Below are 24,802 nucleotides of genomic sequence, written 5' to 3' on the forward strand. Positions count from 1 at the left end.
GGGGGACCATTTGGGACCCTGCTGATATTTTGCTCTTTGAGTTCTGGGTTGTATGGATTCCTATAGACATATTAAATGTTTTACAGACATTCTAAGGCCACTTATACAAGTCATTTTTGAAATGCAACATATCATTCCATAAATGTGTATTTTATACATAAAATGGTCATTTGTGTGAAACATAACGCTACAGTTAACCTCTGTTTTAAGAGGAGGGAGAAAGGTTGTTTTCTGCTGCTCCAGAGAAGCGGACATGGGGCAATGGATTCAAACTACAAGAAAGAAGATTCCACCTAAACATTAGGAAGAACTTCCTGACAGTAAGAGCTGTTGGACAGTGGAATTTGCTGCCAAGGAGTGTGGTGGAGTCTCCTTCTTTGGAGGTCTTTAAGCGGAGGCTTGACAGCCATCTGTCAGGAATGCTTTGATGGTGTTTCCTGCTTGGCATGGGGTTGGACTGGATGGCCCTTGTGGTCTCTTCCAACTCTATGATTCTATGATTCTATGATTTGTTAAGCTGACTTACTGCACACTGGCTAAGAATGCTTCTGATTAAGAGGTATACATGCATTGCCAAAATAAAATACAAATTACGGTTATCAGAAATTGGAAAAATAAATACATAAAGGCCAATTCAGGGGGATTAGGTCAAACTGCCCCCTACTTCCCGAACCCCAGCTAATGTCCATCTATCCCTCCTTCCCTTTTGGAACAGTGATTCCCTTCCCAGGTCCGTTGTGAAGTGTTGTCATCCAGCTGGCATGAATTATTGAAGGTTGCTAAATTTTTTATACAGATCGGATGGCTTAATGAGCCCCTGCATTTGCCCTACCCTGTTAGATCCGCTTGATAAAGATGCCCGCATAGCAACGCCCAGCCTCCCTCCCCTGCTTGCCTGCCTTCTTCTTCCCAAAACGGAGGGGTTGGGAGGCAGGCACAGGCCTGACCCCCGTTACACAAGGAGTTTTTCCTTCAGGGCCACTGGAGGTGGTTAAATGCTGAGCTTTGGGTGTTGTCCCAGGAAGCCCTTTTCTCCACACTAAAGCAAAACTTGGCTACTTTGGCATGTGAGTGTTAATGGAAGTAGCACAAAACTGAGTCATGATATGGCTGCACCCACCTAACGCAAAATAACAGATAAAACCTTTGCGAACCTCCCCCTGTAGCAGTTTCACAAGCTTCCAGGTGGATTATACTAAACTTGTGTAAGATGTTTTTTCTCACAGACTTCAAGCTACAGTGGTACCTTGGGTTACATTATTCATCAACCTTTTATTGGCATCAAACAAACATACATACATACAAAACAGAAGCGGATTAATACTTTCACAGTGGCACAGACTATGTTAGAAGAGAAAAGAGACAAGATTCCGCTGACCACGATCACATCTCTGGGACTCCTGATAACTCAGACGACTGCAGAATATTACGACAAGAAAAGAGCAAATGTAGGTATTGAGCTACCAATTTGGTAAGCTCCTGGTCAGTCCCCCGTTAGTAGGAAACGTAAGACTTCCCGCTCTGGTCTCCTTCTAGGGATACAGAGCTGGTCCAGGAATTGCTGGCGCAGATCGTCGTAAAGTTTGCAGTGAAAAACCATATGAACAAGGCTTTCCACCTGGTGGTCATCGCATGGACAAATCCTCTCGCCCTCCACCCTGCCTGAGAACCTTCCCCATAGGAGGTTCGATGGATTTGCATTGAACCTGGCCAACGAAAAAGCCCTTCTTTCTGGGGGGTTCAGTAGAAAATCAAGATAATTACAATTTGTTTCGTGTGCCCATGGAAGATGAAAATAAAGAGGGGAACATGTTTTGCCTGCTGCCTCTATGAGTTCTTGGCGCTCGATGTCCCACAACCTAGTTTTTATTGTGGCCTTGGCAGATAGTAAGGACATTGTGCGCAGGAATTCCACTGATAGCCCCAGTTGTTGAACCTTCCTGTTGAAGTGTTGTAGCCCAATGGGGAGGAAGGTGTCCAATAACATTGCCTGGAGGAGAGGGTCTCTATCAGAGTCGAGGCAGATGTTTAGCCAGAATATAAGAAATCTTACCCAGGCAACAGACTCCACCTTATGTTGGGCTCCCTCTAAACATAAAACTGCATATGGTACACATCGTGGGACTGAAAAAATCTTGTAGAGGAAGACTGATTGCACTCGTTCTACTGTCTGAGTGAACCCTGGGATCCAGACCTTGGGTTACAGATGCTTCGGGTTACAGACTCCGCTAACCCAGAAATAGTACCTCGGGTTAAGAACTTTGCTTCAGGATGAGAACAGAAATCGGGCGGTGACAGCGGGAGGCCCCATTAGCTAAAATGGTACCTCAGGTTAAGAACAGTTTCAGGTCAAGAACGGACCTCCAGAACGAATTAAGTTCTTGACCCGAGGTACAAGAATTATCGTTCTTGGGGGCTACAGAGGGGGCAAATATAGTCTGGTTGTGACCTCCCACCCCATCCCTTTAACCTCACCCCTTGGGTCTCATCCTCCACTCAATCAAAGCCAACAGCAGACTCCCTCAACCTGATGCCCTCCAGATGCTTTGGACTACAACTCCCATCAACTTCTGTCAGCGTGGCAGGTGGGAACCCTGCTGCACAGTGCTGAGGCTGATAGGAATTGTAGTCCAAAGCATCTGGAGGGCACCAGGTTGGGGAACGCTGGCCTACAGACACATGGAACACCTGTCTGCTGGTGGCTGCTTCCTCCCACCCGTTGTTCGTTTCCCTTCCTTCTGCCTTCACCCACAGTGGTCCTAGCACATGGGTCACTCTCCCAGAGGTATCGTATCCAGCCATGCCCAGTTCCTTCCTCTTTGGCGATCCCTCATAGCCGAGTAAGATTGTCTTCCATGAACATGGTCTGAACAGGGAGTCCATGACTGTGGAGGCCAGTTCTGGATCCACACGTCCTTCCACAGTAGGGACATAGGTTTCCGGGCAGGAATTGATCGTGGTGAGGGTTTGCAAGATGTGCATTCCTCTTAGCACGTTTCTGCCTTTCCTCCTGAGTTTGAGCATGTTCAAAACCCATGGCACCTTTGGTAAAGGCCGTTCTCCAATTGGAGCACTCGCAGGCCAGGCCACGGTGCGTGCACAGTTGTCGGTGTTTATACTACATTTTTTGGCCTGCCCAGTTCCATGCAGTCCAGGCCCATCCCAGGAACTAGCAGCTGTGGCAAGGAAGATTCTGAGAGCTGCCCTGCAGGGCTACAGAAAAGTGTTAAGGACAGCCATGCAGGATCAGGCCCATCTAATCCAGCATCCTGCTCTCACAGTGGCTAACCAGACAGGTGCCTGTGGGGAACCCACAAGCAGGATTCGAGCACAAGAACCCTGAGCCCTGAACCTGCAGTTTTCTTGTACTGCTGCAAACCTCAGTGTTCCTCTGAACATGCACTGACTTCCCCTCTTGCTTCTCAGTGGCTCAATCTTGTTTTTTACAGTCCTGTTGGCACTCAGCACCTGTGTTTGCTACACAAAAATGCATAGCTGTCAACCTTTTCCTTTTTTTGCGGGAAATTCCCTTATTATAGCATTGGGAAACAGCAGGGAGGGTTGACAGCTATGCAAATGTCTTTCACACATACAGGGGCATGGGGAACCGCTTTGCCGCCTGGGGCGGCAAACGTGGGGGCACCCCCCTGGGGGCGGGGTGCCGCTCCCTAGCACAGTGTTTTTCAACCTTTTTTGGGCAAAGGCACACTTGTTTCATGAAAAAAATCACGAGGCACACCACCATTAGAAAATGTTAAAAATTTTTAACTCTGTGCCTATATTGACTATATATAAAGTAATTCTCTTGAATTTTTCAATTTTTCCCACGGCACACCAGGCAACATCTCGCGGCACACTAGTGTGCCGCGGAACAGTGGTTGAAAAACACTGCCCTAGCACACGCGCACCCTGACGTCACGGTGCGCGCGCAGCATCCCAGGTGGACTGCGCATGTGCGGACATGAGCAGTCCACCCAAGATGGTGTGTGTGAGCGGCTGGCACCTCTCCTGACCGTGCGATGGTGCGGCAACTTTTAAGGCTGCAGTGCGTGAATAGCAGCACAGACGGTTGCTGCGCGCCGGCAGTGCCGATCACGGGGGCGGGGCGCCACCCCGAGTGTCATCCCCCCCAGGGCGGTACCCGGGGTGGCCCACCCCCCCGCCCCTGCACACATAGATACCACATAGCAGAGCAACATGTTATAATAACATCAGTAAATGGAAACAAACATGATAGAGTGTAACATAGGATGAATGTAGCTCTGATTATCTTCAATAAAATACAGCAGAAGAAAGGTATTTTTGCCCAACCAATTTACGTGCATCCAACTGATGTGTGACGACGCATGCATGAATTGTGCATTGTGCCCTAAAAGAGCCCAGAAAGGGCAACAAAATGCACCGAGGCCTGTGGAGAGTTGGAGGTTGAGCAAGGAGGTTGTGCTTTACTTCCAGCCCTGGGCAAGAAGTAAAGCAGAAGTCCCTGGGCAAGTTGACTTCCAGGCTGGCGACCAGGGGATGGGAGCTGTAAACACCTGGAACAGCAGCAGCAGCAGCAAAAGTAGAGGGGCTTCCCCCCCCCCCAATGGAATCCTAGAATGAAAGAGCTGGAAGAGACCCCGAGGGTCATCTAGTCCAAGCCCCTGCAGTGCAGGACTTTAAAGTAAAGCATCCATGACAGGTGGTCATTCAACCTCTGCTCACTCAACCTCTCCTGGGCTGGGAAGCAGAGTCCGCCACCTCCCCGGGGAGACCGTTCCCCCGTCCTCTGCCCATGCCCCGGGAGCGCATTTCTCTGTCCGCCGTCGGGGCGTCACCGGGCGCCGGCTGCGGAGGGCGGGCAGTTCCGCCTTCCCTCGGGGCGGCGACGGACCGAGCTCCGCCCCAGGAAGCGGCGCCTCGCCGCCCGCCAGCCCGCCCGCCTGTCCGCCTCTCGCTGGCTGCCTGGCGGGCTGGCTGCTCGCTGCCTGGCTGGGCTCGGCTCGGGCTGCTGGCGGCGTCGCGGCGCCATGGCGCTGCTGCTCGAGTACGAGTTCAAGGCGCTGCCGGCCGACAAGCAGATCGACACGGAGCCCTTCCTGGAGGCCGTGGCGCACCTGCCGCCCTTCTTCGGTAAGCCAGCGCGGATCCCGAGCCCTCGCGAGTCACCCGCGGAGCCCTCGCCAAGCGCGGCGGCGGCGGCGGCAGCTTCGCGCTTACTCCAGAACAGCTGCCGCGGGCGGAGACCGGAACGCGCTTGCAATGCGGGGCTGAAGCCGCTGCTGCGCGGGCGGGCGGAGCGGGGCCGCGCTTCGGCGCTCCGGCGCTGCGAGCGTCGGGCAAAGGCCACGCGTCTCCCCAGGGGCGCGTCCAAGCGGCCGGCTGCTCGCCCCGCCTCGCGTCTCCCGCATCTCGGCCGCCTCCTTCCTCCCAGCAGGTGACTTTCGGGCGCGGCTCTCCTTGAGGATGCGCGCGCGCTCAGGGACACTTAACGAGAGCAGAGTCCCAAGGCTTCATCGCGTTTTCTTGTTGTCATAATTCGGACAACAGCCCTGCCAGGTAGGGGGCCTGGTTCTCCCCCCGCCCATTTTGCGGAGGGAGGGGGTGAGGCTAGGAGAGAGACAGAGAGAGAGAGAGAGGCTGGTCTGCCACTATCCAAAGAGTAGAATAATTTCCATTCCGTTCTCAATTTGTATGTTGCCTTTCTGCAATGCTGTACACAAATGGCAGTTTAGAAAAGGTAAAAGAAACCACAAAGATCCCACAACCTGTACAGTCTGATCCAGTGAAAAAAACTTGTAATGATAAAAAGGACTATAAATAGCTCTAGACCCAGAGTGGTGTTAGAGTGGGAAAGACCAGGGTTCAAATCCCCACTCAGCCACTGGGTGACCTGAGGCCAGTCACTGCCTCTCAGCCTAACCTACCTCACAGGGTTGTTGTCAGCATAAAATGGTGACAGACAGAAGTGTATGGGCCACCTTGAGCTCCTTGGTGGGATATAAATTCAATAAATAAACCTCTTGTATTGAATATTGCTATTGAATATTTTGAGTGCTTCCTCTTGTGTTGGGCATTAGAGTTTCGCCCTTCTGCATCTGGAGGGGACCAGGCTGGCCAGGCCTGTGTCTCTTAACATCTCTTCACTGCACAGCCTGACAGCAGGAGTGGTTTTCTTTTCAGCTGTCTTTATGGGTGAATTGCAGACCTGAGTGACATTGTGTGGAACCTGTATGTTAGGAGGAAGTATATCTGTGCCAAATACTAGGGGCAAAGCAGGAAGGCATCACGGTGCAAGCATCTAGTGGGCCATTGTCCAAAGCTTGATTGCAGGAGTGCCAAAGGCAGGTCTCTGGCCTGATTCAGCAGCACTGTTTCGAGGTGCTTGGAATAAACGGTGCCAATTCAGGGATGGAGTCTCTGTGCTGCTGGACACCCAACTCCCATCTCGCTCACTGCTGTCTCCAGGTAGGGCTGGGAGACACCCAGGTCTGAACCCTTGGAGACCCGCTGTCAGTATAGATCAGCTTTTGCCAACCTGGGCCCCTCAGGGTTGTTAAGACTACAACTCTCATCAGCCCTGACCATTGACCAAGTTGGCCGGGGGTATTGGGAGTTGTAGTCCCACAACCTCTGGGGACTCCAGGCTGAAGAGATCTGATGTGGGCAGTATGAGCAAGAGGGACCTCAGGCCGGACTCGGTGTTAAGGTGGCTTCCTCTGGTGGTGAGGTTGGAGTGCTGGGAGACCAGGGTTTGAATCTTTGTCCCACAGCAGCTTTGGAGCCCTTGGCATGGAGTCATCCGCTGTTTTGTGCTCTGCCTCAGCTTCTCCATTTCTAAAAAAAGCAAGAAAATAAATGATTTAATTTCAGTAGAGTTGTTGTGAGGACAAAGACAGCTGTTATGCAAAAGAAGGGCATTTTATGTAGGAAAAGGGCTGGTGCAGTTAAAAAACAGGATTGTCCTATCCAGTTACTCGGCTCAGAACATCTTGAGGGCACCAAGTTGGCCAAGGCTGCTTTCATTGAAATGCTGCTGGAGCTTGAGAGATCTTTCAGGTCCACTAGTAGCCGGCATTCAAAGGAAGACTGCTTCAGAAGAAAGAGGTGCCATTCAGCTATAATTTCTGCTCACCTCACCTCTGAAAATATATTTCAGAGTTGGAAAAGGTTCAGGAAAGGGCATCCAAAATGATGAAGGGGGTGGAGGGACTCTCCTGAGAGGGAAGGTTGCAACGTTTGGGACTTTGTAGTTTAGAGAAAAGGCAAGTGAGAGGCGGCAGGATAGAAATTTATAAAATTATGCATGGCCTGCAGAGACTGGGTAGCTAGAGGAAAGTTTTTCTCCCTCTCTCATAATGCTAGAACTTGGGGACATCTGTTGGAAGATTCAGGACCGAGTAAAGAAATGACTTCCTCATGCAGCACATAGTTAAACTCTGGAACTCCCTCCCACAGGAGGCATTGGCAGCCACTAACTGGGAACAGGCCCAAACAGAGGGGGGGGGGGCTGATTCCAACGGGGCCTCGGTCAGCATATTCACAATTGCTCACCATTATTTAAATGTAAATACTTAAAATACTCCTTTTCCCTATGTATTTTTTAAAAAGCACTATTGTATATCTATATTTTCCATTTTGTCTTTATATGCAGATATGGTTCAAGCCTTGAAATAAAATAAAAAAGGGCCACATTATCTACCTGGCCCAGGCCTCTGCCTGGCTCTGCAAGGGCCTGACTGGGAAGGCTTGAAAAGAGGATTAGACTAATTCATGGAGGGCAATCAGTGGCTAGTAACCAGGATGGCTCTGCTGGGCCTCCACAATTGGAGGCAGCAGTTTTTCCGAATGCTGGTTGCTGGAAAGCGCAGGGGGGGGTGGTGGTGGAGAGTTGCTCTTGTGCTTTGGTTCTGTGTGCGTGTTTTTCCTTGAGGCACCTGGTCGGCCACTGTGGGAACAGGATGCTGAGCTCTTTCCTGAGGTTTCCATCTGTCTCTTCCGACAAGTTTTGGCAAGGCCTTTGCTGTGCCCTTGGGCCTTTTGTCACGTGGGGCACTGCAAAGGTGTGGCTTGGGAGAGGAACCTGTGGGGAGGTGGCACCCCTGTCACTTGCGTTACCTAATTGCCAGCCTAGCCTTACCCTGCGGGTGTGTGCCCACTCTGAGAGGCAGGGATTCAGTTTTCCTTCTAAATCCAGAGGCTTGATCTTGGCAGCACCCAACAACCTCTTTTTCTTGCCTCCAGCCCTACAAGAGAAATGGGTTTTTTAAACGCAGCTGAAGAAATGGCCATCAGAAGGATGCTGCTGGATCCGACCAAGGCGCCCTGAAGTCCAACATCCTTTTCTCACAATGGGCAACCAGCCCCCCCCCCCAATGGAAAGCACAGAAGTGCAACAGCGCTCTCCCCACCTGTGATTCCCGGCTATAGCATTGTTATGTTTTTTTGGAGGGAGGGGGGGGGGGTCAGGCTGGATGATACCAACATGTCCCTTCCAATCCTGTGCATGCAGAGTTAGAATCAGTGAGAGGAAACCTATTGATCCAGTTTGACTAGTCTCTTGGCTAAGCTAGTTAAATACTGCTATTTACATGTCCAGAGAGGTTGCTCTGTTGCCATAGAGACAAATGGGTGGGCCTTTTCCCACCTCACCTGGCAGATCCTATGTCATTCTAGGATGGAGAACAAGAGGCCAAATATCAGAGGGGGCCCCTGAGGTATGCACAACAATATTATAGTTCATCTGAGCATAGCCATGATGGCTAGTGGCCACGATCCTTCATGGATTTGTCCAATCCTGTCTTAAAGCCATCCAGGTTGGTGGCATCTTTTTGGAGCAGGTTCCATTGTTTTAAGCTTCTGCTATTTAAAGAAGCCTGTCCTGATTCTTCCAACACTGAGATTTACTGGGTAACCCCGTTGATTGTTGTATGGCGAGACAGGGAGGAAACCTTCTTTCTGCCTGTCCACAGTCTCCACAAATGTCTCCACAGTCTCCACAAATTACCTTCTCTTTGCAAAGCTTTTGTGCTTCTGGTTTTCACAGGGACTGGCTGCATCCCTGCAGACCATCTCTGGACATGCTTAGAAAGGCACCTCAATTGCAGCATGTCCTCTGGGAGCAGTCATTAAGTCCTCCAAGATTCAGGAGGAAGGAAGGAAGATTCAGGACAGTGAAAGGGCTTCTGCACTCAGTACATAGTTAAGCTTTGGAATTCCCTCCCACAGGAGGCTGCAATGGCCACCAGCTTGGACTGGACAAATGAATGGAAGAGGAGAGGGCTGTCAGTGGCTCCTAGCCAGGATGTCAGGGGGCTGTCAGGAAAGGCAGGTTCACCCACAGGTCAGAAGGAAGACTCAATGTGAAGTCAGCTTTTTTATTCAGAAAAGGAAAATGCAGCAGAGTTCACTCAGGCTCAACTGCCCTAGTTGAAGACGTTGCTGGGACTGGCCCCTGGCCCCTCCTTTGCTCTCCAGCCCTCTTCCTCCAGACTCCTCCCAAGCAGTTGTCAACTACAGTCATACCTCATGTTGCGAACGCTGCGGGTTACGTCTTTTCAGGTTGCGCTTGTGCCGAACCCGGAAGTACCGGAACGTGTTACTTCGGGGTTTTGGCGAATGCGCAGAAGCACCAAATCGCAACCCGCATGCGCAGAAGTGGCGCTGCGGATTGTGAATTCTGTGGGTTGTGAACGTGCCTCCCTCACGGATCATGTTCGCAACCCGAGCGTCCACTGTATAGCAAGAAGGAGGGATCCCCTTCTAGGCCTGTTGCTCAGCAACACATGGCTCTTCATGATCTGGGTGTCAGTGGAGGAGGAGAGCTTGCTGTAGAGGGACTGGCCAACTGCTGTGAAGCTGAGGCAGCGTCCGGCTCCTCTCTCTGCTCTCTTTCAAACTGAGACCTTTGGCACCCAGCCCTGTCCTTGAATGGCTTCCCTGGTTCATGGGGTCAATAACCAGACCCCATCTTCAACACTGTTTTTGAGCTAAATGGTGTCCTTCTGAGCATGCACAGAGTATCTTTCTGCTGGAGTAGCCATGGCCTGGAATTGTGGGGTGTGCCTTCTGGGCTTGGGCGTCTTTTCCTGTGATCCTGAGTATTACATGGCACAGTCTGTACACCTAGATATCTTTATTTTTCATGAAGGATTATTTGTGGGTGGGGGGCAGTTGTCTGTTTTTCTGCCTTCAGGAGATGCTGGAGCAGCTCCTCTGAACGGGGGTTTGTCTAAGGAAAATCTCTGTGTTGAGGCCATGGGGTAAACCGAGAAGTTGAGCAAATGTTTGCCAAGGAGTTGCTGAGCGCTTTGTCCTGCCTGGCTGCATTTCTTGCCACCAGAGATCAAAATGCGCTGCGTAAGGAAAGTGATCGCTGGCTTGTCAAATAAGGAGCGCACTTTCATAATGGATGTAACTGGAACTCTTTGCTCCCTGGGCACCTTGGGCTGATTAAGTTTTATGCACTGCCTTCTCACTGTACCAGCCTCAGGTATCTGTTGAGCAGAGCTGTCAATTGTTAAAAAAAACAAAAAACAACAACCTTAAATTCATGAGCGCCAGAGCTCATAAAATGTCTTAATCTGGGAAGGGATCAGGCCGGGGACCAGTTCAGAAGGCTGGGACTCAGGAACAAGGAAGCAGGGTTCTGATATGTATATCCAGGCCCACTGAGTATGTACAGCTCAGCCCTGCTCACCTGGCGGATTCTCTGCCTCTCTAGAGCATTTTTAAACAATGGAAACAAGGCAGTTCGTGGCCTGCAGGGTTACAAATCTAAGAGAAAGGACACACAAAGGAAAAGCGGGGGGGGGGGGGGGGAAGCAACACAGCTCCAAAAAGGAGTTTCGTAGTTCTTATAATGGCCAGTTGTTAAGCACACAGTTTGAGAGGCTGGATGAGTGCAAGAATGTAAAACTGAATCAGAGCAGCCTGTGGAAATTGCCTTACTTTGGGGAAGGAGTCATGTTGAACTAGCAGAATTCAACAACCCCCCACCCCTGTGCAATGGCCTTGATGCCAAATGGAGCCTGTATGTTTGGCGATCAGGGGATTTGATTTGATCTAGCGGTAAGGGAGTGGCAGAGGCAAGGAGCTGGCTTGTTGGAGCAGCACCCTGCCCTGCCCTGGCTCTCCCATGTGTGTGGAGCAGAGACTGGGTGTCCTTTCTTCATGCCCAGACGTCTTCTTGAGCAAGGGCTCCTGCCAAGTGCTGCACCCTTGAAGAGAAATCCGCTGTGGCAAATCCCAGACTTATCTTTGCTTTCCATCTGCCCAGCAGCTATGCAGCTTCTTCCTCTGGAAGCTTTGTCAAAACTTGAAGGATTCTCCCCAGGGTGTTTTTTTGGGGGTGCGGAGAGGATAGCTTTCCACTTAGGGTGATCTGTTGCTATTTCATAAAGCACTTCATGAAAAGTGCAACCTGTTCTATGAACTTCATTGTGTTCTGTATGAGGGCATAAGGAGACCCTGCTGGATCAGGCCTGTGGCCCATCTAGTCCAGCATCCTGTTCCAACCAGGTGCCACAATGAGAAGCCCGCAAGCAGGACCCGGGCGCAAGAGGAACCCTCCCTTCCTGTGGCTTCCAGCAACTGGGATTCAGAAGCATTGCTGCCTCTGAATCACTGCTTCCTGTGGGAGGGAGTCCCATAGTTTAACTATATGCTGCATGCATAAGTGCTTTCATTTATTTGCCCTGAATCTCCCAACAATGAGCTTCCTGGGGTGTCCATGAGTTCTGGTGTTATGCGAAACTTTTCTCTCTCCCCTTCCTCCAGGCCCTCTACACCAAGGGCAGAAACCACCCTCTTGACCACGGGTCCCACCTGCTCAATCTGCCAGAGCCTATCTTGGCATGCAGGGGAAGTCCCTAACTCCCCAAGGGTTTGAGAGTCATTGACCACCCTCTCCTGGTTTAACTGGCTAGTTGAGGCTGTTCTCGGGATGCGGCCGCTATCGCATGCCAGCAGCTTCTAGGAGCCCCAGGTGAGAACTGAGTATAGAGTGGGGACCAAAGATGAGCAAACTACCCCACCAGAGGTACTGTTGTTGTTGTTGTTCAGTCATTTAGTTGTGTCCAACTCTTCGTGACCCCATGGACCAGAGCACGCCAGGCACGCCTGTCTTCCCCTGCCTCCCGCAGTTTGGTCAGACTCATGTTGGTAGCTTTGAGAACACTGTCCAACCACCTCGTCCTTGGTTGTCCCCTTCTCCTTGTGCCCTCCATCTTTCCCAACATCAGGGTCTTTTCCAGGGAGTCTTCTCTTCTCATGAGGTGGCCAAAGTACTGGAGCCTCAACTTCAGGATCTGTCCTTCTAGTGAGCACTCAGGGCTGATTTCCTTCAGAATGGATAGGTTTGATCTTCTTGCAGTCCATGGGACCAGGGGTACTATCTCTCCCCTAACACCCTGTATGCATCCTGGAGTGGACCAAGGGAGCATATATTTCTGGAAATTTGGTGTGGAACTCAAAAAATCCTGTAAAAGGTTGAGACTTCACTTGGATTGTCTCCTCTAGGTAGCATGTCTGCTTGAGAGTCTAGCCAATGTTGTGAACCCCAATTTGAGCTGGCACTCTCCTGCACTCTGTTGGCAACAAGTCCTTTCCTGGCTTCTCTTTCTCAACAGGGGGAAAAGTTGGATAATCAGGCAGGGCCATAGAAGGCGGCCAGCCATCTTCCTCTCATCCTCCTCCCTCCTGCAACCTTTTGCACTCTACATCTGCATGGGATGCCGCCTGACCGGCTTGACGCAGCAGCAGCAGCTGAAAATCCTGCCGCTCAGGTTCAGGCCCTTTCTCTGACCCAGTTGGCTCTAGGTGCAGGCGCCTTGGGGTGGGGGTGGGGGTGGAAGCGCGTCTCCCCTTGGGCCAAATGGGCAGGTGACTCTTGCAAGGCAGCTGCTCTGCCACTCAGCCACGGCTCTTGCGCAGGTTGCTGGTAAACTTGCCTGCAGGCAGGTATTGTGTGGCTGGAACCAGAAAGGCAAGAATGTTGGGTCTGTTGTTGCATCTGGCTGGTGAGAAGGTGGCACTGAAGAGCAAAAGCTCTTGGGAACTGTTAGAAAGTTGGGCGGGGGTTTTCTCACCATCTGGCTTCTGGGGCGCCTTAGACTCCCCCATAGGCTGCCTGGATGAGGCCAAAGTTCAGTGGCAGAGCAGCTGCCTTCATGCAGAATGTCCCAGGTTCAATCCCCTGCTTTTCCCTGTTTGGGCTGCAAAAGACTCCTGCCCAAAACTGCAGACAGCTGCTGCCATCCTGGGCCAGACTAATATCCTGAGCCCATTTAAGGCAAACACCTCGTGTTTCTATTTAAAGCAGCCCTTCCATTCAGAACCATGAAGACCCACCGGGCTCTCGCTTCACTTTGAAGGGGAAGGCTGTGGGTGAAGTGGCACAGGGAGTCACCTGCTTAGTCATTTGTTAATTGCATTTCTATCCCACCTTTTTCTCCCAAGGAGCTCAAGGCAGGGCCCAGGGCTCTCTCCCTCATCATTTAATCCCCACCACAACCCTGTGGGGTAGGTTTGCCTGGGAGGCCTTGAGCAGCCCAAGACCATCCAGGGAGCTTCATGGCTGAGTGGGGATCTGAAAACTGGTCTCCCAGGTCCCAGTCCAACACTCTAACCATTGAGCCATGCTGGTTCACATGGGCTTTGTATCCAGGTGGGGCTGACAGGGACCCCTGCCTGAAACTGTAGAAAGCCCCTTTCAGACATGATAGATTGCAGCCGGGGAGGGGGTGGTCCACGGCTGGCCAGGTGGACTCCAACTCCCATCCATCATGCCTGACTACTGGCCATTCTGGCTGTGGCTGATGGGAGTTGGAGTCTGAAACATCTGGAGGAGAGCAGGTTGGCTCAGGGATCATGACCACTACCTGTGGGCATTGGGCAGGGCATCAGAACTAGGCTGGATGCCCATTTCCCCACCCATTTTAATTGATTTGGTAAAAGATGGCGAAAACATGGATGCTAGACAGAAAAAATAAGGGCTGCTTCTTTCCATGGCTGAGGGCAAGGATGGGGAATCTGTGGCCCCTTAGTGTGGGGTTTGACTAGATGACCCTTGGGACCTCTTCCAGCTCATCTATGAATTCCTCTTCACCAGAGCCATCATGGCCAGTGGGACTTGTAGTCTGGCAACATCTGGAGGGCTGAAGCTCACCACCCCATCAATGGCGATATAGCCAGTGGATCCTGCTGAGATTCTCCACCCTTGCGCTGTGTTGAGAGACATCCCCCTCTGACCGATTTCATCACTCCAGAGAATGCTTTTGACAGACAATAGGCAGGCTTGTTCTCTCCTAGGCTTCACAGTAGGAGCTATTATGTTAGGAAATGCATTATAAAAGCTCTCTTTGCAGCCCCCCCCTGCAACCCCCTTAGTCTGATCAGCTGTACAAAGGCTGCTTTGAGAGCCAAACTGCTTCTTATGGGTATGTTGGTAAACTGGTTCATTTGGCATCTAGCAAAGCATTTCTCCCCCCAAAACTGTATGAATACCTGACGGTTCATAAACTGATGTGAGCTGTGAAGATATCACAGGGTTGGGGAAAACTGTGGAACTCCTTGCGACTAGCAACTGGCCAACAAAACATTTCCTGGAAGTACTAAAAGGCTATTGGCGCTGACACTGAATGCATGTGTTAAGCAGGTACAGGGTGTGGGCACACCCAACTTTATAACGTCTGGACTGTCTCTTCAAAGAGATCAGGCTGTCATGTGTTTGGTTTTCCTTTCTTATTATCCCCACAACACCCCTATAGTGTCAGTTAGGTTGAGAGAAATTGATTGGCCCAAGGTCTCCCTCAAAATTTTGGCCCCTCTGCCCACCTCCCATGCTGCATCATCATCTCTGGTTGGATTAGATGACCTTTGCTGTTCCTCCCAAATTAAACAGCTCAGGACCACACGACCTCAAGGACCGCCTCTCCCCGTATAAACCACCCCAGACTCTGTGTCCATCCTCTGAGACCTCCTCTGTGCCTCCTCCATGTGGGGTTTGGAGGGTGGCAACGCCAGAACGGGGCCTTTTCTGTCCTGCCCCCCATTTGTGGGGTGCTCTCCCCAGAGAGGTCTGCCTGGTGCCTTCTTTACATATCTTTAGATGCCAGGCAAATCTTTCCTCTTCAACCAGGCTTTGGGCTGATTAATACTCTACAGCCTTTAAAATGTGATTGTGCAAGGGGGTTGTTCTTTTGTGGTTTTTGTGCTTTCACCTTGTATTTTGATCTTCTGAGCTGCCCTGAGATCTTTTGATGACGGGTGGTATATAAATCTATTAAATGATAGTAGTAGTAGTAATAATAATAATAATAATAATAATAAAATATGATCCTAGGTACCTCTCCTTGGAGATTCACCCCTCCTGATACCTGGTTCCATTGACTACGCTCTTGCTTGCAAGGCATTTTTCTTGAAGTTCGGCCAGAATCTCCCTTCCTGAGTTTTCACCTTCTTGTGGAGCAGAAAACTAGTGCAAACATGTTGCGTCCCCCTTCTCATGTGGCCCCTACCTAGGGGGTGGTCTTTTTTAAGGAAACAGTTCCCTTTCTTCTTGCTGGGCTTTAAGCAGGAGTCTAATGTTGGGTTGAAATTTCATTTTATAACGTATAGAAAACAAGTAGAACAGTTATAACGACAGATGAAAATTGAAAGTCGAAGAACAAAACTATAAAAGAAGCACGTAGAAGAATGAGTGTACAGTTGCACATGGGATAAAATAACAAAAGTCAAGAGTTTTCTGTTGAGTTGCCAGTCCCATTGAATCCTGGAATTGTGGAGCTGGAAGGCACCCGAGGGTCATCCTGTCCAGCCTCCTGCAATGCAGGTTTCTTTTGTCCAGCGTGGGGCTCAAACCCATGACCTGGAGATTAAGAGTCTTGTGCTTAACTGACTGAGCTATCCCAGGAGCAACCTGCATTGCAGGAGGCTGGACAGGATGATCCTCGTGGTACCTACCTTCCAGCTCTACAATTACAGGATTCAACTCTGTTAATATAAAAGGGTTTGCTTATCCTGAGCCACCATTGGAAAGTCAAAAATATTCATGTTATTCAATTGTCAAGTTTGGTCTAGATTTGCCAGGCTTCTGATGAGGGCTGTCTTCAAAAAGATGGTTCTACTGCCTATGTAATAAATGAATGCCAAATCGTATAAAAAGTGTCTGGAGGTTCTAGTCCTTGTCAAAAAGTCAAATGATGTGTGATTTCCTTCATTATAGCTATATTCCAGTGCCCAGTGCCTGATTCTGGGCTCCTTTCCGTGGCAGCTGTGGTTTGTATTAATGCCAGGCTGCTCCTTTTCCTTTCAGATTGCTTGGGGACGCCCATTGTGTATGCGCCAGTCAAAGCTGACCTCACTGGGAACATTAAGGTAAGGCAGGGGTCAGCAAATTTTTCCAGCAGGGGGCCGGTCCACTGTCCCTCAGACCTTGTGGGGAGCCAGACTATATTTTGAAAAAAAAATATGAATGAATTCCTATGCCCCACAGAGATGCATTTTAAATAAAAGGACACATTCTACTCATGTAAAAACACGCTGATTCCCGGACCATCCATGGGCCGCATTTAGAAGGCGATTGGGCTGCATCCGGCCCCCGGGCCTTAGTTTGGGGACCCCTGAGGTAAGGGCATTTATGAGTCTTTGGGAGAGGATGGCCAGTCAAGTGGGAGTTGCACTGCAATGGTGGGCAGAACAGGACCACAGCCCAGGGACACACACACACCTCAACACATTTGTTCATAAAAAGTAGTTTGAAAGAGGCTGGAGAAGAGATAGTCTTTCTAAATACTAAAATTGTCTGTGTATGTATGTATCTGGCTTTCATTCAACCTTAAGCAGATCTCCTCAGAGAGTAATAGATCATTTGAGGACTTCTAAGAAGTATTATTACTGTATGATATACTACCGTACTACTACTACTACTACTACTACTACTACTAATGATAGAAACTGTGGTAATAGGCACACACCAGAGCCTAAGTCCTATTGAACTCAGTGGGACTTACTTTTGAGTAAAAATGCTTAAGATTGCAGTATAGGACTGTAGAATCTTTACACAGTTACCTGGGTTTAAGATCCGTTTAATTCATTGGGACTTCTGAGTAGTAAAGGCTTGCAGTTTTAAGGCTCTAAATAATAAAATAAAGGAATAAATAATCCACAAGTTTCCTTTAAAAAATTGCTAAAGAATTTAAAGTGGATTGGCTACATTTTCCTTCCAAATTACAGGAAGGGATAAATGCAAAGTGCTTCGTATATCAGCATCACATTTCATTCATTACAGGTATTTTATTTTCAGTCTAAAGAGGACTCAGTTTTTGTAGCTGATTGTAGGCAGCAGGGCCCTCTTTATGTATTCTCATGGTGTAAACGTGTATGTTGTCCTCTAGATCCAAACACACATGCACACACACACACGCACACACACGCACACACACACACACACACACACAGGCAAGCAATACTCCAAAGTGCTTCTGTTCCCAAAAAGGGCAGGAGGTGGTGTTCTGATCTCTTCACCGCTTTTAATTGATTTCTGAGATGTTGAGGGAAACGAAAGAAGAAAGAAAGAAAGCTTCCCCCTTTCAACTTTGCTTGGAGAGCAACCTTCTCCAGGATTTCTCTTTCGCAAACAGTTCCAAAAACAGACGGGGGGGGGGAGGGGAGGGAGGATCTTTTTCCAGGTTTTCTTGCATCCCCTATCAAATTAGCATCCCTCTGGTTCTCAGCAGCTCAGGGTCCACTCTATGAAAGACTCAAAGGCTTGAAGGAAGCCCCTGCAAGCTGGGAGCCTCAGTGGTGTCCCTCTAGAGGCTTCACCCAGGGATGACACTCTGGCTACCCCCCCCCCCCATTAACTATGGTTTCCAGGTTCAGTCCCCCAGGGCATCTTCAGTTAAGAGGGTGGCTGATGGGAAAGACCCCTGGAGAGCTGCCATCAATCAGAATAGTAAATACTGGGCTAGATGGACAAACAGCCTCACCAGATATATGGGAGTTTCCTATCTTGCAATCTTAGTTGAGATTCCTGCATTACAGGGGGTTGGAATAAATGACCCTTGGGGTCCCTTCCAACTCTACAATTCTATAATTCTCTTGTTGAGGGTGGTATTTCTTGCTCGTATGATAAAATCACAAGTCTGTTGTCATGCTGCAGTTCACAAGCATGGCAACTCCAGTGTGGCTGGTGGCCCAGGTGAGCTTGTTTAAAGGAGCAAGGTGCTTCAGAGAGCAGTTTGTCAAGAGTGAGGGAGCATTGGTGAAGTGTAGAGGGAGGATGAGGCGGCCAGGTGTGAGGAAAGGGGAGCTGGTGGGCAGGTGGGTGTTAGCCATTGAGGAAGCAGCCCCTACTTAAAACATTTTTAATTACATGGTGAGAATTCAAAATTGGTAGCAGGGAGATGGTAGAAACGAAGAGCAAAAACAACTCTTGATTTCTTGCTATTTGTCACCTGTGCCGCGTTCTCTGTGTCGTTGAATTGACCTTTCTGTCTTCTTTTCATTTGGTTCCATTTCAGAAAATACGAGCTGTTTACGAATCAAACCCAACCAAGTTCAAAACGCTGCAGAACATCTTGGAGGTGGAGAAGGAGATGCATGGAGCGGCTTGGCCAAAAGTTGGGGCAACCTTGGCACTCATGTGGCTGAAAAGGTGCCTGCGGGCAGCGGGGCCCGATCCGGGATAGAGGGTGGTGGCTTGGAAGCATCCCTGGTGCCTGGGGGGCTGACGGGATGATGCAATGTGGTCACCCAACTGCCTCTGCCAAACAAATAATCCTTGGAAGATTTCATCTCCCAACTGCTCTCTGTCCCAGCCAGGAGAGCAGATGGCAGTTCTAGTCCAAAACACCCGAAAGGTACCAGCAAACCTCGAGCCTTTGTCCCCTCCTCACCTGGGTGTGGAGTGCCAAAGAGAAAGACAACACATGGCATCATAGAGTTGGAAGGGACCTGCAAGAGTCCTCCAGGCCAGGCCCCTGCAATGCAGGAATCGCAGCTCATGAATCCCTGACAGATGGCCATCCAAGTTCTGCTTAAAAACCTCCAGTGAAGGAGTGTCCACCACCTTCAAGCTTCTTTATTTACTCTGAAAAATAATGTTATTTATTTCATGAAATTTATAGACTGCTTGATTGTAGGAAGAAAAACCTGAAAGCAGCTTACAAGAAGAATAAAACAATACAATTGTCAAAAAAGCAATTAAAAACCAGCTATTTAAAACTTTCAAAAATTAATTTAAACTGATGATAAAGCTAGAAACAGGTTGAAACACATGTCAACATTCTGCATCGCTAGATAGTCTTGCCTAAACAAAAACATTTTTAGCCAGTGCTGAAAAGAGCACGGCAAAGGCACCTGTTTTATGTCAATAGGCAGGGAGTTCCAAAATGTGTTTCCTGCCACAATACGATCCAAGCTTTAGGAGAGAGTGGAGGATGAGAATTGGCAGGAAAACATAGGAACAGAATTGTTGGTGTGAAGTTTCTGCACAAATATAAAAGAAAAATGGTCTGAATATAATATATACTGCCTGTAGTGGGAAATGTTACTTAGCATCAGTGATTAAAACCATTTCACTGATAACCTCCCCCCCCCCCCATTTTGACAATTTTATTAGTATAGATGGGTGAAGAGCTGGAGCGTAAAGAAGCACTAATAGTGACACAAGAATGAAAAAAATGCCGATAGTAAAAGGATGCTTTGCAAGAATCTGGAAGGTAGCCATGATGCATCAGCTAGGAAGGTCAGATCCTATATGCATGCATGGAGGTATTTGTGATATTTATGCAGTTCTTGTATTTTCTAAGTAAAATAAAACAAATTATTATTTTAATCCATTTCAACCTGCTGTTGAACACTCTTCACGGCTGTGCACTTCTTCAAGGCTTAGGAGGCTGAGCTCACCTGTTCACTGTGTTTCTCTGCCCACTCCAGCATGCAGTCAGTTTAATCTTTGTACCCCAGAGCACTCCTACTTTGAATGAAAACAATCAAGTCTTCAGTCCTCAGTCCAATTTCACCTCTTTTGTGAGAGAGACCAGAACGGAGCTGGCCTTCAATCCAGCCAGGGTCTCAAGAGGATTCCAGCTGCTCAATTTTCTCCGCTTGTTTTTTGGGAGGGAGTGGTGGTTATTGGTTTGTTTTTGGTTTTGTCTTAAGATGTATTTTGCATTCTCATTTTGTATTTTTCTGTTGTGAACCACCCTGGGATGATCTGATGGAGGGTGGCATACAAATAACAGCCACTCCCTTCAGCCTCAGCTAGTGGAGCCAATGGTCAGGGGCAGTGGGAGTTCTAGTTCACAATAGGCGCCACATTGGGCACCCCTGTTTTAAGTGACAAAAGGTTCGGGTGCCGTGTTTCATGTCTGTGCCGGGCAGGAGCCTCGCTGGGACTTAGTCCATTCACACCTCTCACAGGGCAGGTGTCTTCCCCCCCCCCCCCGCCTCACCTGCCCCGTTTCTCCCCACAGGGGCCTGAAGTTCATGCAAGTTCTGCTGCAGAGCCTGTGTGAAGGCGAGAGGGACGAGGAGAACCCAAACCTCATCCGGGTCAATGCCACCAAAGCCTATGAGTTGGCACTGAGGAAGTACCATGGCTGGATGCTACAGAAGCTGTTCTTGGTGAGTGGAGCATGCCTAATTTTATAAGCTCCCTGTCGTGTCGCCTCTCACCCACCTTTTCTCTAAACTACAAAGCCCCAAACAATGCAGACTTGTTTCATGGGGGAGTCACTCCAGCCTCTTGATGTTTTGGTGGCCCTTTCCTGAACCTTTCCCAGTTCTGCAGTATCCTTTTATCCTTTTTTTGTGGTGAGGTTGGCAGAGCTGTGAGGTAACCAGAAATGATAGCTGAATGGAACCTCCTTATTCTGAAGCAGTCCATCTTTGAGTGCCAACTACGGGGGTAGGGAGAGCTACAGGAGATGCCTTGGTTGTGGATTTGCCCCAGAATGGTCTGGTTGGCCCCTGTTGGTTGCTGACCTAGATGGGTCTTAAGGAGAATCCTGCTTCAGGCTATGAAGACTAATAGCCACTGACTAACCTGTTCTCAGTGTAGAAATCTAACCCAGAGTTATACCTGTTTTGCATTTTGAAAGAATTCTGCACTAAGGTAACCTGAGTCTTGCACCAGGAAAACAAGGTGAATTCTACCATGTGCGTCATTTCCCCCCACCTGTGTGTGTGTGTAATTCCGCTAGTCACTAGGAGGGCTGAAGCAGCACAAGGTGCTGAGGGCACAACTCATGGAAATCCAGCTCCCCTCCCTCTCCTTCCCCACTTCTCTGGCTCCTGAGATTTTAGCTGTTGTTCTACACATGCTTTCAGGTCTGTCTTGCTGGTCATGAGGACTGAAATTCTCACAACACTGGGTCTCCCACCCGCTATCCATTTCTGTGCTTGCCAGTTGCAGAACGCAGACATGCCCAAACATCCGGGAGCAGAGAGTTCCCCTAGATTTGCATTCAACTGATAAAGAAGTACTTCCCTCTCTTTTTATCTTTTTTTCTTAAACAAGACAAAACAGTGGATCATCCCTAAGAGTGTGTTGGTCTGCTCTCCATGTTGTACAACATTTATTTTCTACTGCAGTTCAGGTGGGGTGGGTGTTTAACTCCAGGTGGTTTTGCCACACCTTCCGTCGTCTGAATGTTTGGCATGTTGGCCACTCTTCCGGGGGGGGGGGGGATGAGGGATGGCAGCCCTGTGCATTGGTCTTCTGGGCGAGGAGGGCAGAGATACCGGTAACTCAGGCTTCATTCACACCAGACATTGAAAGCACAGTCATGGCTCCCTCCAAAGAATTCTGGGAACTGTAGTTAGTGAAGGATGCCGAGGGCTGTTGAGAGTCCCCTGTTCCCCTCAAAGAGCTACAATTCCCAGGGTGGTTCAACTATCAACCCGGCTTCAAATGGAGCTCTGCGAATTATAGGCCTCTGAGGGAAATGGGAGTCTCCGTCCTAACAGCTCTCAGCAACCGTGCAGACTACAGCTCCCAGAACCCTTTGGGGGGGGAGCCATGACTGTTGAAGTGGTCTGAGACTGCTTTAAATGTATGATGTGAATGAAGCCTCACTCTAAACATGACAAATGAGTGCAAAGCTAAAGAGAGAGATTCACATCCTCTCCAAGTGTCCTGATTTTCCAGGGACAGTCCCAGAATTACTGAAGCCATCCCGGTTTCTGATTTGGTCCTGGAATGTCCTGCTTTTCCTCCCCCCCCCTCCATATCTTGGATAATAATGAAGAGTCCTGTTTAAATAGACAATAAAATTCCTGAACCCAATGAAGGAAATGCTGAAGCTGGCATACGAAGGCCTGCCTATAAATTTGAAGGAAAAGGTCACCAATCCACGTTAAATTATTTTCTGGCCATGCTTCAGCAGCTGCTTTAGGAAGGAAAGAGGGGGCTGGCTTGGGGGTAGGGGAGAGAGCTGCTTAAGGAGAGAGGGGGCGCTGGCTGGGGGGGGGAGAGAGAAGCTGACTGGCTCCTCAAAGAGAGAACTTTTGCTTCCCTCTCCTTCCCCCCCACTTAAACTCCCCCCTCCCGCGTCCAGTTAGCCGCCACCTTCCACACACACACCCCACACACGCTCCTCGTCCCTCCAATGACAATGAGTAGATCACCGCCAGTTTTTTATACTGGGTTGCAGCCTATTTGAAGTTGGACATGCTTGATCTAGTTCACCCTGCTGTGATGCGGGAATGTGCAGCTGTCCCATACGGGGATCAAACCTGCAACCTTGGCGTTATCAACTGAGCTAGCTGGAGTTTCTTGCTTCATGCAACTTGGGTTTATTCTGTCTCTCTCTATTGTCCTCAACTCAGGGCTCTGTGTATGCTCTCCCTTACAAATCGGATTTGCTGAAAGCCCTGGAAAAAGGCAAAGAGGTGAAGGAAGAGGAGACCTTAGAGAAGATCCACCAGTTCCTCTCCAAGGCGACACCCATCCTGGACGCAATCTACGAAATGTACACAAAGATGAATGCTGAACTGAGCTACAAGGCTTGACCAAGCTGCCTCCCTCTGCCCCACCTTGGCCAAGAAGGCCTCCCACCCACTTCCTTCAGCAGATGTTCTCCTGGTCAGTGTGAGCAGCCCCTCCGGCTGGGTCTCAACCTCCGGAGAAGCTCAACTTAGAAATGCTTTTCTACCGAAACTGAAGCAATACAACCTTGAGATCATCTCCAGGATCTTCCTGAACCTTTTCTCCTGCTCGTTCAAGAGCTGAAAAAGTATTTTATAATCTTTATCTAACAGATTTATTTATAACCAGTCTTGGGAAATGAGGGGCACCTGGCAATAAAGCTTAGCTAACTGGTACTGTATTCCTATATATATATATATATATATATATATATATATATATATATGTACTTTATAATCTCTGTATATTTTGGGATTCCTGTATAGTTAGATGCCTCGATGGTGCACCAGGTATGGCTGTTTGTGCCTGGTTTTTTTGGTGTGCTGACTGAATTAGGTGTTTCTCCACAATAGATGCCAGCAAAGTGTGTGTGTGTGTGTGTGTGTGTGATTTGCACAAAGAAGTAATAATGAAAACCAGCCTTCAGTTACCTTTCCTGAGTGGCATTTTTAATCTCACCGGAGTCAAAATATTTTCTCACTCCTTTTTGCAACTGTTTACTTCAGGGATAACTTCTCACTCTTTGAATTACCTGCCTCCTATCCCCACTTAACAATTGTTGCCTTTTCAGATATCTTGGTTTCTGAGGCACAAGAACCATTTTAGGCCTTAAGTGGATCACTGCTCATCCAAGCCTTACATTTTCTTTGAGTAGCAACAGAGAAGACAAAAAAATAAATAGAATAAAGTCTGATGTGGGAGATGTGTGTCTGTGAATTTATTTGTAGAGTTGAGCCATGTTCACTCCACACATTTAAAGGGCTAGTATGCCATTTTAAACAGTCCTGGCTTCCCCCAAAGGATTATGGGAGCTGTAGTCTGTTAAGGGGGCTGAGAGTTGGGAGGAGGCCCCTGTTTTCCTCCCGGAGCTTCAGTTTGCAAACTTCTCTGTGAAGAGGGATTGACTAGGGAGAAGCCATGACTGTTTATAGTGGTATCATAGCACTTTCCGTATAAAGTGAGATTATGGCCTGTGTGTCTTTTGCAGACAACTGAGGGGAAGGCTTTGCAAACCCCTGCTATAGAGGTGCCCCCTCCATCCTGGAAGGTTTAAAAGCTGTCCATAGGCTGCAGTTCCACAGGAGCAGATCATGCCTGCAGAAGGAGGTATTGAGGGACAGAACCTCAGTCTTTTTCTTTTTAAACGGTTAGGACTCACCCACACTTCTGCGTTCCCCTGGGAAAACCTGCTGTTTACTGCTGAATCAGAGCAAACTTCGTCTAGTTTTCTCTGGATTGAGGTTTGCTCTGATTCAGCACTAAAGAGTGGATTTTCAGAGCAAGTGTAAAACTGCTCTGAGCTGTGCATAGAAAGCCTGAGACAAGCAGAAAACCACTTGGACCTGTGCTTTCTAGGCAGGGGGCAAGTGGAAGTGTGGAAGATATGCTTGAGAAGGTTTGGGCCAATTCTTAGAAGGAAAAAGTGTAGGGAGAATCACACTTCCAGTGGTTAGGCTTTAGCACTTTTGGTGACGGCAAAAGCAGGGTAAAAGTAAAGGCAAAGGGACCCCTGACCGTTAGGTCCAGTTATGAATGACTCTGGGGTTGCGGCGCTCATCTCGCTTTACTGGCCGAGGGAGCCGGCATACAGCTTCCGAGTCATGTGGTCAGCATGACTAAGCCGCTTATGGCGAACCAGAGCAGTGCACGGAAACAGCGGTTACCTTC

The 24,802-nt window shown here is 49.1% G+C and overlaps 1 protein-coding gene across 1 annotated transcript; it reads left to right on the plus strand.

The window, feature by feature from the left end:
• Positions 1–4,985: 4,985 nt before the first annotated feature.
• Positions 4,986–23,146, plus strand: GLTP (glycolipid transfer protein). The gene is made up of 5 exons (XM_033170107.1): positions 4,986–5,112; positions 16,295–16,356; positions 18,504–18,637; positions 20,460–20,610; positions 22,816–23,146. Exons 1-5 carry the CDS (start codon positions 5,010–5,012, stop codon positions 22,996–22,998), a joined length of 633 nt encoding a protein of 210 aa, XP_033025998.1. The 5' UTR covers positions 4,986–5,009; the 3' UTR covers positions 22,999–23,146.
• The last annotated feature ends 1,656 nt before the right edge of the window (positions 23,147–24,802 follow it).

Source organism: Lacerta agilis, chromosome 14 (assembly GCF_009819535.1).
Source record: "Lacerta agilis isolate rLacAgi1 chromosome 14, rLacAgi1.pri, whole genome shotgun sequence".
NCBI lineage: Eukaryota > Metazoa > Chordata > Lepidosauria > Squamata > Lacertidae > Lacerta > Lacerta agilis.